The sequence below is a fragment of the Hyaena hyaena genome, unplaced genomic scaffold, assembly GCF_003009895.1.
Source record: "Hyaena hyaena isolate Hyena2069 unplaced genomic scaffold, ASM300989v1 scaffold_269, whole genome shotgun sequence".
Classification (NCBI taxonomy): domain Eukaryota; kingdom Metazoa; phylum Chordata; class Mammalia; order Carnivora; family Hyaenidae; genus Hyaena; species Hyaena hyaena.
The window spans coordinates 174,943-188,235 of NW_024080896.1; the positions used below are offsets into that span (position 1 = coordinate 174,943).

Genomic DNA, 13,293 nt, shown 5'->3' on the forward strand with positions numbered 1-13,293 from the left:
AAAATTGGGGGATGCAGTGAAAATCATGTTTAGAGGGAACTTTATGGCCTTTTATGAAGATATTAGAAAAGAAGAAAGCCCTAAAATCAAGTAATCTAAGATTCCACCTTAGAAAACTAGAAAGGAAGAATAAATCTAAGCAGAAGAAAATAAATAATTAGGACAGAAATCAATGAAACTGAAAACAGGAAGCCAACAGAGAAAACAATGAAGCCAAAAACTGATTCATCTAAAATATAAAATTGATTAACCTCTAGCCAGTCTAAAGAAAAAGAGAGAAGACACAAGTTACTAATATCAGAATTGAAAGGACATCACTACAGATCCTGTGGATATTAAAGGAATACTACGAACAACTCTATGCCCACAAATGTGATAACCTAGATGAAATAAATCAATTCCTCAAAACAAAAAATGTAACAAAATTCACACGAGAAAAAATAGACAATCTGCATAGGCCTATGTATATTAAAGATATTAAATCAGCAATTACTAAACTTCAAAAACATAAAGCACCAGGCCCAGATGAGTTCACTGATGAATTCCACCAAACATTTAAAGAAGAGATTATATCAATTCTTTACAATCTCTTCCAGGAGGCAGAAGCAGAGGGAATACATGCTATTCATTCTATGACAGGATTGTCCTAATACCAAAACCAGACAAGGACATTGCAAGAAAAGAAAACTGCTGGCCAATATTTCTCATTAACATAAATGCCAAAATTCTCAAAATATTAGCAAATTGAATCAAATAATGTATAAAAATAATTATATACACAACCAACTGGTTTATCCCAAATATGCAAGGCTGGTTCCACACTTGACAATCAACGTAACATAATATAATCCATCATACCAACAAGCTAAGGAAGAAAAATCACATGGTCATATCAGTAGATGCAGAAAGAGCATTTAACAAAATCTAGTACCTATTCATGATAAAGACTCTCAGCAAACTAGAATACAGAGGAGTTTCCTCAACGTGATAATCCACAAGTTGGACATCCACAAAAAACCTATAGTCACATTAGCTGTTTACCTATGGTAAGGTTAATTGTATACTGGTACTCACAAAATGGGGCCAAGGTCACAAATCTAAACCTAAGTCAGCCTGATCTAATGGTACTCCTCTCATTGTTAAAGAAACCTAAATACACCTGTCACAATTTTGCAACTCAGCTTTAGCTAGCTTATTTGGCCTTATTAGGAAATCTCTATTAATCATATTCACTCTTGCCCAATATCCCTCCCAAGAGTGGTCTATGGTTTGTTTTCCCTTGCATAAAAGACCTCAAATCTGTTACTGTTTTAGTTTTGCTATTTGACACATGTATCTTTTCTTCCTTTTGGCAGCTCTGAGTTAAAAGTCACTTATGGAAAAATAGCTCAAAAATGTCCCTTTATGAACTTTGTATTACAAAACTTCCAAGCACATAGAAGAGGGGACAATAGTAAAATGAGGTATTAGAGGTAGAAATCCTTAACATGTGCTATATTTGCCTTTTCTGGTTATTTAATTACAAATATGTAATATAATGCTAAGTATCGGGGCGCCTGGGTGGCTTAGTCGGTTAAGCGTCCGACTTTCGCTTGGGTCATGATCTCACGGTTCGTGGGTTCGAGCCCCGCGTCGGGCTGTGTGCTGACTGCCAGCTCAGAGCCCGGAGCCTGTTTCAGTCTGTGACTCCCTCTCTCTCTGACCCTCCCCTGCTCACGCTGTCTCTCTCTCTCTCCTAGAAAAAAAAAAAGCTAAGTATCTTAATATGCGTCTCTGAAAAAAGTAAATGTTCCTACGTAACCCCGATGTTATCATCACAATTAACAAAAATAACATAATTTCCTTCCATATTTCTAATATCCGATCCAAACACAATTTCCCCAGTTGTTCCCAAACGTCCTCCTGTTTTCTCCAACCAGGATCTGATCCAGGACCACACTGTATTTGATGTTATATCAAAGTTTAACCCATAAACTCTGGGTCTTTGGTAGAATTTGGGCTCCAGACAGCAATAAAGACTATTAATAACACAGGAAACCTGCGAGCGGTCGCTGTACCTTCATGGGAAATGTAGTCCTGGACGTTCCCGCTGACCGCGCGGCATTCTAGGAACGGACACCGGGTCTTTTCCCTGCGCATGTGTAGTCACCCCACTTCCTGGCTTCCGCCCTTCCCGGCTGTGCGGATGCGCCGGGTTTGGCCTCAGGTGAGAGGGGCCTCCTCCGCACGCCGGGAGGGAGAGGGGCGGCCTTGTGCCCTGAGGAAGGGACCACGATGTCTCGGGAACTTCCAGTTCACCCCAGGATGGGAGCCCCGCAACCTGTGCCGACCCCGGCAGGAGCGTAGACCTGGCAAAGACGGGTGGGGACGGGCCCCTGCCCCGTGGGCTCCAGGGGCCCAGATGGGGCGAGTGCTGTCGGAAGACGTTCCCTGCGGACTAGGGTGCGGGAGCTGACTGCAGCCAGACTTGGGAAGATCCCTGGCCGGCGGCGGTAGGGTAATGGCGCGTTTTCCGTATTGGATATTGACCGTGACCCCGGCACAAAGCGCCCCCAGGCCTTGAGCTTGGAAGCCAGAAAAACCGGATAAATACCTCCTTTGTCACTTGGGCATAAGTGAGGTTCTTTCTCATCTGAAAATAAGGATATTAGTTAAAAACTGCTTTGTGGCGTTATTCAGAAAGAGGTAGGTCATAACTTGTAATGCATTTAGCCAAGGGCTAGTTAGTTACCACTAGTAAGTACGAGGCAATAAGCCAAAATGTAGTGTTGGCTCCCCTTGTATTTGAAAGACACTTTGTTCTTTTTTATTTAGTATTTAACTTTGCATTTGTACTTTAACTTTGCATCCACCCTATTTATAGGAATAACCATATCTTGAAAGAAAGAAAATGGGCTCGGAAGAGTGAAATTACAGACCACAGGTCAAAAAGGTGAGGAAGCCAGGATGCAAATACAGATATATTTGCTTTACCCCCAAATTCAGCTATTCCTAATACCCTGCCCCCTTAAAACCCAGCATTGCACTCCTAACAGCACTAGCATAGTGACTTGCCCTGGTATTCTCAGGACTATGATCGGAAAGTCAACGTGATGTCACTCTCTGACATCAATGTCACTTTCTGATACGTGTATCTGTTCTGGGGTTTCTGGCATATCTCCAGAGCCTCTGGGTAAGACTGAGGCTCCTGGCACCACCTGTGCTATCCAGGCGGTCTCTGTCTTCAGAAGGCACAGTCTAGTGCAGTGCTGTCCAATAGATAAGGTGAGCCACAAATATAATTTTAAAAGTTCTAGTAGCCATATTAAAAACTAAAACATGTGAAATTAATTTTAAGAACATACTGTGTTTATCTTAGTTTATACAAAATATTTTTCAACATGTGGCACTAGCCACATTTCAAGTGCTCAATAGTGGGATGTGACTAGTGGCTACAATAATAGAGCAGTTCTAATGATTTTTAAGAAAATCAGGTGTAAGGCCCTACACCAGTGGTGCCCAACCAGGGTGATTTTGCCCTCCAGAGGCCTTTTGGAAACAGCTGGAGATGATTTGGTTTGTCACAGCAGGAGGAGTGCTACTAATATCTGGTGGGTAGACACCAGAAATACTGCTAGGCATCCTACAGTGTACAGGACCCACACCCCCGTGACAAAGAAGTTTGGGGCCCAAAATGTCAGTAGTGCTGAATTTGAGAAACCTTGCTCTTGATGAAAGTTTCAACTAAAAGGAATTTGTTTCCTAGGCCTAATCTCAATGTCTCTGGAACAAAACAGCTCTTGTGTGTCAGGCAGGAGAGGAGCCTTGGGGACAGGGGTCGCACCTGGAAGAAGAGTTTATCTGACAGGGACCATCCTCACAGAAGCTTCAGAACAGATGCAGAAGAGCCCAGAAAGGAGTGGGTCCTAATTTGTTACACCAGAAGCATTTTGTAATTACCTTGTCCAGAAAGAGCCAGACTTGGTGGTATCACCACACCCAGAAGCCATCACAGAGTGCATGACAGTGGAAACTGGACCAGCTTGCAGAAGGTGGTGAGCTGGGGTTGAAAGAGATAGGTGACTATCAGGCTGTACAGGAAAAACCACAGCCAGAGCCAAGGAGATTCAGTCTCCATCCGTCTTAAACAGCCCTCTATTTTCTTCATTCTTCACTTGCTTTGCAGATTCTGACCTACTTTCTCATTGTGTCCATCAGAAGTGGCATCCAGAGATATGCTGAGGCTTCCTTTATCCTGAACATAAAGAATTACAAAATGACAGTATAGGAGTGAATTTCTATCTCTCTTTTGAAACTTTAAAAAAGTGGAGCCTGAGATGTATGTCTCCTGGTCACCCAGGATAGAGCTAGGAGGAAAGCACAGCGCTATTCATTCTGTCACACTAAGTCATTAGACGTGTCTTATTTAAAAGTCCCTTGCTCAAAAGAACAAAAGGATTTTAAAATATTTTGTCACTAAGCATCTTTTTCCCCTAGAGTTTTCTGTTGATTCTCTAGCTTGAAATATAAATAATATTAATATGATTATTAATAATCAGTAGGAAAATAATTCATAGTCACCCAGTGAAAAACAGCAAGGTTACATCCATGTGATCATATCAGAGATGCACTACATATTCAGGGAGTGCTATCTCTATGTTGTGCTTCCTGCCCCTTCTTAAGGGTCAACAGGACATTTTTCAATAGGGAGGCTTTTCCCCAGCTCGTGTGATGAGACTTTGAGGCAACTAAATGCAGAAGCTCACCAGACCTCTCATGATTCCTTTCCTCTTTCCATACCCCCAGCTTATCCTTCACAGTTCTCTGTACTCTCCCAACAACTGCAGAAAATGAACACAGCTCAGGTGAGTTGTATATATACACCTTTTTGTATAATGGATTTTATGGGTAGTTAATTAACAAAGAAAAGTAGAACTAGAAATGGATCAAAACCCTTGCAGCTTGTAAGCTCAAGTCCCACGTCAGGCTCTGTGCTGACAGCTGAGAGCCTGGAACCTGCTTCGGATTCTGTGTCTGCCTCTCTCTCTGCCCCTCCCCTACTTAAACGTTGTCTCTCTCTTTCTCTCAAAAATATATAAACAAAAAATTTTTAATAAAAAGAAATGGATCAAAACCATTCAAGGAAGATACAGAAAAGCAGATGAGTAGTACAGCAGAGTTGCAGGATAGATGCAGTCCTCTGAAGTTACAGATTTTCCAAAGTATAGGTGCAGATTTCTTCCTGACCTGATAGCCATGACAGAGAGTCAGACAGACAATATTTGTTTCAAGACATGCATTGATGAGAATCTTAAACCAAACATTCCTTGTGGAATTTAAAGTCACTGAAGTCAGGAAAAATGTCTTTGTTGGTCTTCAGGTAGGTGATAGTGCAGATCTTTCCAGTAACAACCCTGAAATAATTATAGGATGTTGTTTCCACTTTTTCCTCAGTGGAAATAAAGGGCACATTACCAAAGCAGGGCTTTCGTTAATGCCAGCTGTCTGTGTCAGTAAACAGAAGAAGTAGACCTTTCTCTGATCATCCTGTTAGACCCAAAGGTAATACTTAGACTAACTGGAGCTCAGCATGAATAGCTGGTACATTCATGTCCTGAAAATACCTCTATGTACATATTTCTCTCAAGTACTTGTCTTGAACAAGTTGTTTAGTAGACAGCTTAAAGTTCTGTTCTCTAGCAAATGTTGCTGCACTTTCCATTCACATTTCAGGCCACTGCATGTGCCTGTGACCAGCAGTCACCAGTGACCTAATTATATTTCAATCCAGTGGGTCTCACGCAAATCTGTCTACAGTGTCTGACTCTGCTCTTACTTTGTCCTTCTGGAAGGTCTCCTGCGTTAGTGTCTGTGTCAGTCTCTGCTGCTGTCCTGCCTCTTGTTTCTTTCATGGAGTCACCTTCCTTCGCTTGTCCTTTGACATGTCCCCCATCACAAGTTTCCATTCCTTCTCCCTATTTTTCCAGCTAGTCTTCTTGACTCCTTTCATCACCACTCTGGTTTGAACAGTGAGGTATTTGTTAGTTCTTGCAAATGTGGCTCTGCAGCCCCCTGTGACCAGAAGCACTTTTTGTGCTGGTGGAAATGATCTGTTCATTGTCCCAAATGGTGGCTGCTAGCCGCATGTACCATTGAACACGTGAAATGCAGCTAGTTTTAAGTTTCAAACAGTCACACATGGCTAGTGACTACCATGTTGGACATAGTTGACTCAACATCTGTCTGTAGGTATCCAAAAGGCATCTCCAGCCTAACTGATTCAAAGTAAAATAAACATTTATAGCCCTTCCCAAACTATCCACTTATCTTTCCCTATTAGATTATACATCCCTAGTCAGCCAGACACCCAAGCCACCAAAGTACATGTGCATCCCAGGCTCCTTTTGTTCTCACTCTCCTGACTTCAGCCACATCTGTTGTGTAATCATGTCTTGCTACTTTCCTTTTTGTCAGAGATGACAGCAATTTTACATGGTCAAACCTAAATGCATATTTTAAATGCATTCTTGGGGTGTGTGGATGGCTCAGTCAGTTAAGTGTCCAAGTCTTGATTTTGGCTCAGGTCATGATCTCACAGTTCATGAGTTTGAGCCCCATATCAGGCTCTGTTCTGAACCTGCTTGGGATTCTCTCTCTCCCCCTCTCTTTCTTTCCCCACTTATGCTCGCTCGCTCGCTTGCTCTCAAAATAAATAAATAAACCTAAAAACAAATAAATGCATTCTGCTACTTTATTCCTCTTTTGCTATCTCACAGTATCACAGCTGAACTGTTGGAATAGCTTCTTTACTAACCTGCCTGCTTCCTTCTTCACCTACTCAAGCACACCTTCCACATGGGTAGTTCATCTAAATGCAGTGAAGGAATGTCTTGTCCTTGTGTAAATCACCTCATGGCACCTTACCCGTGTGATAAAATTCCTAATTTCTCAAGATGACATTTTAGCTTTGGAGGCATTACCTCTTCCTTTTATTTATTTACTTATTTTCCCACTTTTTTGGTGTTCTGAATTTTTTGATAACTGTTTATTGAGCAACCAAGATAAGATGTTCCAGAGAAGTAGCATGTGCCATAGTTACAGCTTAAACAATACAGATACTTTTCTTCCCTAATAGTGTTCACAATCTAGTGGGGAATATGACATTAAAAAATTTACTATTAAAAAATTTACTAAACCAAGCCTCATTTAGTTTTTTAAACATATCCTCCTATCCCTCCCTAACTGCTTCATATCATCTTCTCATTGTCTTCATTGGATTGACCTTTAGAGCCACATCCTCATCCTGTTCATCTGGTGCTGTGGATTGAATTGTGCCCCCCCCTCCCCATCATACATTGAATCCCTACCTCGCAGTGTGACTGTATTTAGAGACAGAACATTTTTTAAAAATGTTTATTTATTTTGAGAGCACACACGTAAGCAGGTAAGGAGCAGACAGAATCCCAAGCAGGCCCAGTGCTGTCAGTGCAGAGCCTGACATGGGGCTCAAACCCACAAACTGAGATCATGACCTGAGCCAAAGGAGTCAGACACTCAACCAACTAGCCACCCAGGTGCCCCTAGATTTGGAGCTTTTTGGAGGCAATGGAGGTTAAGTGAAGCTTAAGGGTGGGATCCTGATCCAGTAGGATTGATGGTCTTATAAGAAAAGGAAGAGAGAGAGACAGATTTCTTTCTGTATGCACAGGCAACAGGCAAAGGCCATGTGAAAACCCAGCAAGAAGTGGCCATCTATAACCCAGGAAGACCATGTCACCAGAGTCCAGATACTCTGATCTTGGACTTCTAGCCTCTAGAATTGTGAGGAAATAAATGTCTGCTATTTAATCTACCCAATCTCCAGAACTCTTCATCTTGCAGAACTAAAGCTAATATCCATTATTTCTTGTAATTGTTTATTTATTTCAAGAGAAGGAGAACGTAAGCTGGGGAGGGACAGAGAGAGAAGGAGAGAGAAGCCCAAGTGGGCTCCATGATGTTATTAAGGAGCCCATCTCACTAACCATGAGATCATGACCTGAGCCAAAATCAAGAGTCAGACACTTAACCGACTGAGCCACCCAGGTGCCTCAAACTCTGTGTCCATTAAACAACAACTCTTCATTCTTGCCAGCATTCAGCCTCTGGCAGCTACCACTCTACATTCTGTCTATTAATTTCCCTACTCATATAAGTGGAATCATGTAGTAATTGTCTTTTTGTGACTCACTTATTTCACTTAGCATGAAGTTCTCAAGGCTCATACATGTATCAGAATTTCCTTTTTAAGGCTGAAAAATACTACATTATGTGTATATGCCACATTTTATTTATCCCTTCATCAGATGATAAACACTTAGGTTGCTTCTACCTTTTGGTTATTATGAGTAATGCTGCTATGAGCATAGATGTACAGATTCTCTTCAAGATTGCCACTGTCATGGATATTTATACCCAGAAGTGGCATTGCTGGATCATGTGATAATTCTGCATTTAATTTTTTGAGGAACAACTGTACTGTTGCACGGTGGCCATGCCATTTTATATTCCCACGAGCAGTGCACAGGGATTCTAGTTACTCCGCATCCTTGCCAACACTTGCTCTTTTCTAATAGTGGCCATTCTAATGGCGGTGAGGTCTAGCTGTTTACTTTTGACCTGTTATGAATCTACTTTGGTTGCCTCAGCCAGGAAATAATGCTCTTCTCTTTCCCCTTGTCTCCCTCTGTGCTAATTTCCCCTTTTCTGAATCTACACAGCCCCATCATAACTTCATACATTGGTGTAAGTCACCTGATAATGTATTTTGTCTCTCCAGTTAGACCATTAGCTTCAAGATGTGGAACTACCATCGGTTCATTTTCATAGGCTCCATTCTAAGCCCTCTTCTTCTTTAGTTGAGAATGCTCCTTAAACTGTTTTTGAATAAAAGATTATCTCCTCTCTGTAGAGAACTGGGCCTCTCAAAAAATTTGGATTTCTTTTTTTAAAAATATTTATTTATTTTGAGAGACAGCTGCGTGTGCACATGCACACATGGACACATAAGCCAGGGAGGGGCACAGAAAGGAGGGAGAGTGAATCCCAAGCAGACTCTGCACTGACAGCACAGAGCCTGACTCAGCTAGATCCTACAAACCGTGATATCATGACCTGCGCAGAGGTCAAGAGTTGGAGGCCTAACCACCTGAGCCACCCACGCACCTTAAGAATTTAGATTTCTATTCTCAGAACACCACCTCATTTCTTATAAGGCAGAGCCCGTGCCATTACTTTCTTTTGTCCTAGAAACCTATGCATACTTGTATGCATGACAAAAAGACCTGTTCTTCTGACTGAAGGACTCTCCAAGAGGATGTTTTCCTGATATCACCACCACCATCTCATACTTTTCTTTAAAGTGCTGTCATTTAATTAATAAATAAAATGTTGTCATTTAGCCGCCTCATCTTTAAGACTGGATCATCTCTAGACTATATGTGTGGTTCTGAGAACTAAACTTGTGAGCAAGTACAATCCCCTTAGAGGAGATAATACATAGGAGGTACCAGGAATAATGTGGAGCTTTCTTCCTTATACATGGGAAACAAGTTATGATTAAATGAATTAGCTTAATTGATTGAATCAGCATCAGGATTTGCAATTTGTCAGAGAAAGGCTAAGTCAAGCAAAGGTGAATAGTTGAAAAGGATTGCGTCAGTCCTGAAAAACGAGTGTGATTTTAATTGTTGCAGAGTAGAGGGAGGTTACTGCATTTTGAGAGCCCAGTAAGATTTTTGCCTGTTCCCCTTTAGAATTCCTCTTAGGGAATATTAGGAGAGAGAATGAGATAAATGCTGGGACCAGATTAGGTATATTAGTTTGCCAGGGCTGCCATAATAAAGTACCACAGACTGAGTGGCTTAAACAACAAATTTATTATCTTACAGTCTAGAGGCTAGAAATCCAAAATCAGGGCATGGATAGGGTTGGTTTCTTCTGAGGACTGTTGAAGGAAGAATCTGTTCCAGGCCTCTTTTCTTTATAGATGCTTTTTCCCTGTGTCTTCATACCATCTTCCCTCTGTTTATATCTGTGTCCAAATTTTCTGTTAAAAGGACACTAGTCAAACCCACCCTGATGACCTCAGTGTATGCATCTTGTGTCAGACAAGAGGCGCATAACTAGAAGTCATTAGATGTTATCCTTAAGGGTTTGGCTTCATCCTGAGTTCTAACAAAATGTGGAGAAGAAATTCATGCAATAAAAGCAGTTTTGTGTTTAATCTGGAAGTACTAGCAGAACGTAAAAGACATGAAAGTAAGATTCAAAAGGACTCCAGAGGTTTTCTTGACACAAGGGTGGAATGGTGACAATCCCTGTTCCAGAAGTGTATGAGAGCTGAGACTGTGCATATTTGGTATATTTTTAAGTGGTGTGTGTGTGTGTTTGTATGTGTATAGTTGTTAACCAGCCTTCCTCCTTTTTGCTAATTTTGAAAGCTTTTTAATTATTAAAGAATTAATCCTTTTTCTGACATGTAGGACATATATATTTCCCTGTTTCATTGTTTGTCTTTAGACTTAGTTTGTCTGCTAGGCCAGACTTTTTCATTTCTACTAGTGACATTTTGGGAAATTTTTAACTTATAGAAAGGTACAAAGAGATAATGTAATAGACATGTTCCTACCTTCCCAAATTATTAAGTATAAATATTTCTTAATTTTTCTCTTGTATGCACTCTTTATTTTTTTTCCTTTTATTTATTTCTTTAAATGAAACAGTTTTAATGCCAGTGAAGTGCACTCTTAAGTGTGAACTGGGTGGATTTTTATACATGTATACGTATATGCAGATGTAATTTATCACTCAGATTAAGAAGGAGAACATTTTCGTCACCCCTAAAGTTTCCTTCCAACTTCCAGTTAATAACCACTGCGCTACTCTGCAGAGGCAACTGCTCTTCTAACATCATATGTCCAAAAAAAAGGATAACTTCATTTGTGAACACTGTTTATAAATGGAATCATACAATCTGTTCTCTTTTTTAGGAGAAGGGAAGATCTGGCTTTTTTCTCTGAATATAACATTGTTTAGATTATCAGCCTTGCTGCTGTATGTTTCATTACTTCCTTTTTTTTTTTTTTTTTTTTTGAGTGAGAGACAGAGAGTTGGGGAGGAGCAGAAAGAGAGGGACAGAGAGAGAATCCCAAGCAGACTTTGCACTGTCTTCGCAGAGCCTGATGTGGGGCTCGAACTCACAAACTGAGAGACCATGACCTGAGCCAACACCAAGAGTCACACTGTTAACCAACTGAGCCACCCAGGTACCCCCATTACTTCCTTTTTATTGCTGAAGAATAAGTATTTCGTTATATGACTATATGATGCTTCATTTGCTCATTTCTCTTGGTGGTGAGTTTTTTACTTGTATTTTCCCATTTAGGGACTATTATGAATAAAGCTGCTATGAAATTTCCTTTGTACCTCTTAGTATATCTTCATTTCTCTTGGTTATACATAGAAATAGAATGGCTGATGCATGGAATAAACATATGTTCAGCTTTAATATATATTATAATTAGCTTTCTAAAGTGCTTGAACCAACTTACACTACCAACATTCTGGCTGTACCAGACTTTCCCCAGCACTTGCTACTGTAAGTTGTTTTGATTTTTGTTATCCTGGTGGCTGTATAGTTGAAATTTATAGTTTGCTTTTCTGTAACAAATACTAATTTCAAACACCATTATTTGTGTTGGGCCATGTAAATATTCTTTTACATAAAGTACCTGTTCAGGTCTCTGTTTTAATTGGGACTCTTTGCTTTATCTTCTTGATTTATTGGAATTATTTCTATATTATCAACACAAGTCATTTGCCAGATGTGTATGTTGCAACTGTTTTTGGATTCTGTGATTTGACTTTTTACATTACTTAATGAATTTTAAAGTTTATATCCAAGTTAGTTAGCATATAATGCAACAATGATTTCAGGAGTAGATTCCAGTGATTCATCCTCTATGTATTCATCCTCAGTGCTCATGCCAACAAATGTCTTCCTTAATGCCCCTTACCCATTTAGCCCATCACCCCTCCCACAACCCCTCCAGCAACCCCCGGTTTGTTCTCTATATTTAAGAATCTCTTGTGTTGCTCCCCTCTCTGTTTTTATATTATTTTTGCTTCCTTTCCGTTATGCATTCCTCATATGAGTGAAGTCATATATTTGTCTTTCTCTGACTAATTTCCCTTAGCATAATACCCTCTAGTTCCATCCACGTTGTTGCAAATGGCAAGATTTCATTCTTTTTGATTGCTGAGTAATACTCCATTTTATATATATATTCCACATCTTCTTTATCCATTCATCTGTCAGTGGACGTTTGGGCTCTTTCTATACTTTGGTTTTTGTCGATAGGGCTGCTATAAACATTGGGGTGCATGTGCCCCTTTGAAATAGCATACCTGTATCCCTTGGATAAATACTTACTAGTGCAGTTGCTGGGTCCTAGGTACAGTATTTCTGTTTTTAATTTTTTGAAGAGGTTCCATACTGTTTTCAGGAGTGGCTACACCAGTTTGCCTTCCCACCAGCAGTGCAAAAGAGATGCTCTTTCTCCACATCCTCGCCAACATCTACTGTTACCTGAGTTGTTAATGTTAGCCATTCTGACAGGTGTGAGGTGGTGTCTCATTGTGGTTTTAATTTGTATTTCCCTGATGATGAGTGTTGTTGAGCATTTTTTCAAGTGTCTTTAGCCATCTGGATTCTTCTTTGGAAAGGTGTCTATACATGTCTTTTGCCCATTTCTTCCCTGGAGTATTGGTTTTTTGGATGTTGAGTTTGATAACTTCTTTATAGATTTTGGAAACTAACCCTTTATCTGATATCTGCAAATATCTACTCCCATTCTATTGGTTACCTTTTAGTTTTGCTGATTGTTTTCTTTGCTGTGCAGAAGCTTTTTATTTTGAAGTCCCAATAGTTCATTTTTGCTTTTGTTTCCCTTGCCTCTGGAGATGTGTTGAGTAAGAAGTTGCTGTGGCTGAGGTCAGAGAGGTTTTTGCTTGCTTTCTCCTCTAGGATTATTATGATGGCTTCCTGTCTTACATTTAGGTCTTTCATCCATTTTGAGGTTACTTTTGTGTATGGTTTAAGAAAGTGGTCCAGGTTCTACAGCCCCTCTGGAAAACAGTGTGGAGGTTCCTCAGGAAACTAACAATAGAACTCCCTTATGACCCAGCAATAGCACTGCTAGGAATTTACCCAAGGGATACAGAAATGCTGAGGCATAGGAGCACATGTACCCCAATGTTCATAGCAGCACTCTC

The 13,293-nt window shown here is 40.4% G+C and overlaps 1 protein-coding gene across 1 annotated transcript in view; it reads left to right on the forward strand.

Annotated features, from left to right (window-relative positions):
• The first annotated feature begins 2,878 nt into the window (after positions 1-2,878).
• Positions 2,879-13,293, forward strand: part of ZNF510 (zinc finger protein 510) — a 27,222-nt gene continuing 16,807 nt past the window's right edge. The window contains 3 exon segments of the mRNA XM_039245685.1: positions 2,879-2,932; positions 3,746-4,031; positions 4,786-4,844. Coding sequence (XP_039101616.1) covers positions 4,830-4,844 — 15 coding nt within the window. The 5' untranslated portion in view covers positions 2,879-2,932; positions 3,746-4,031; positions 4,786-4,829.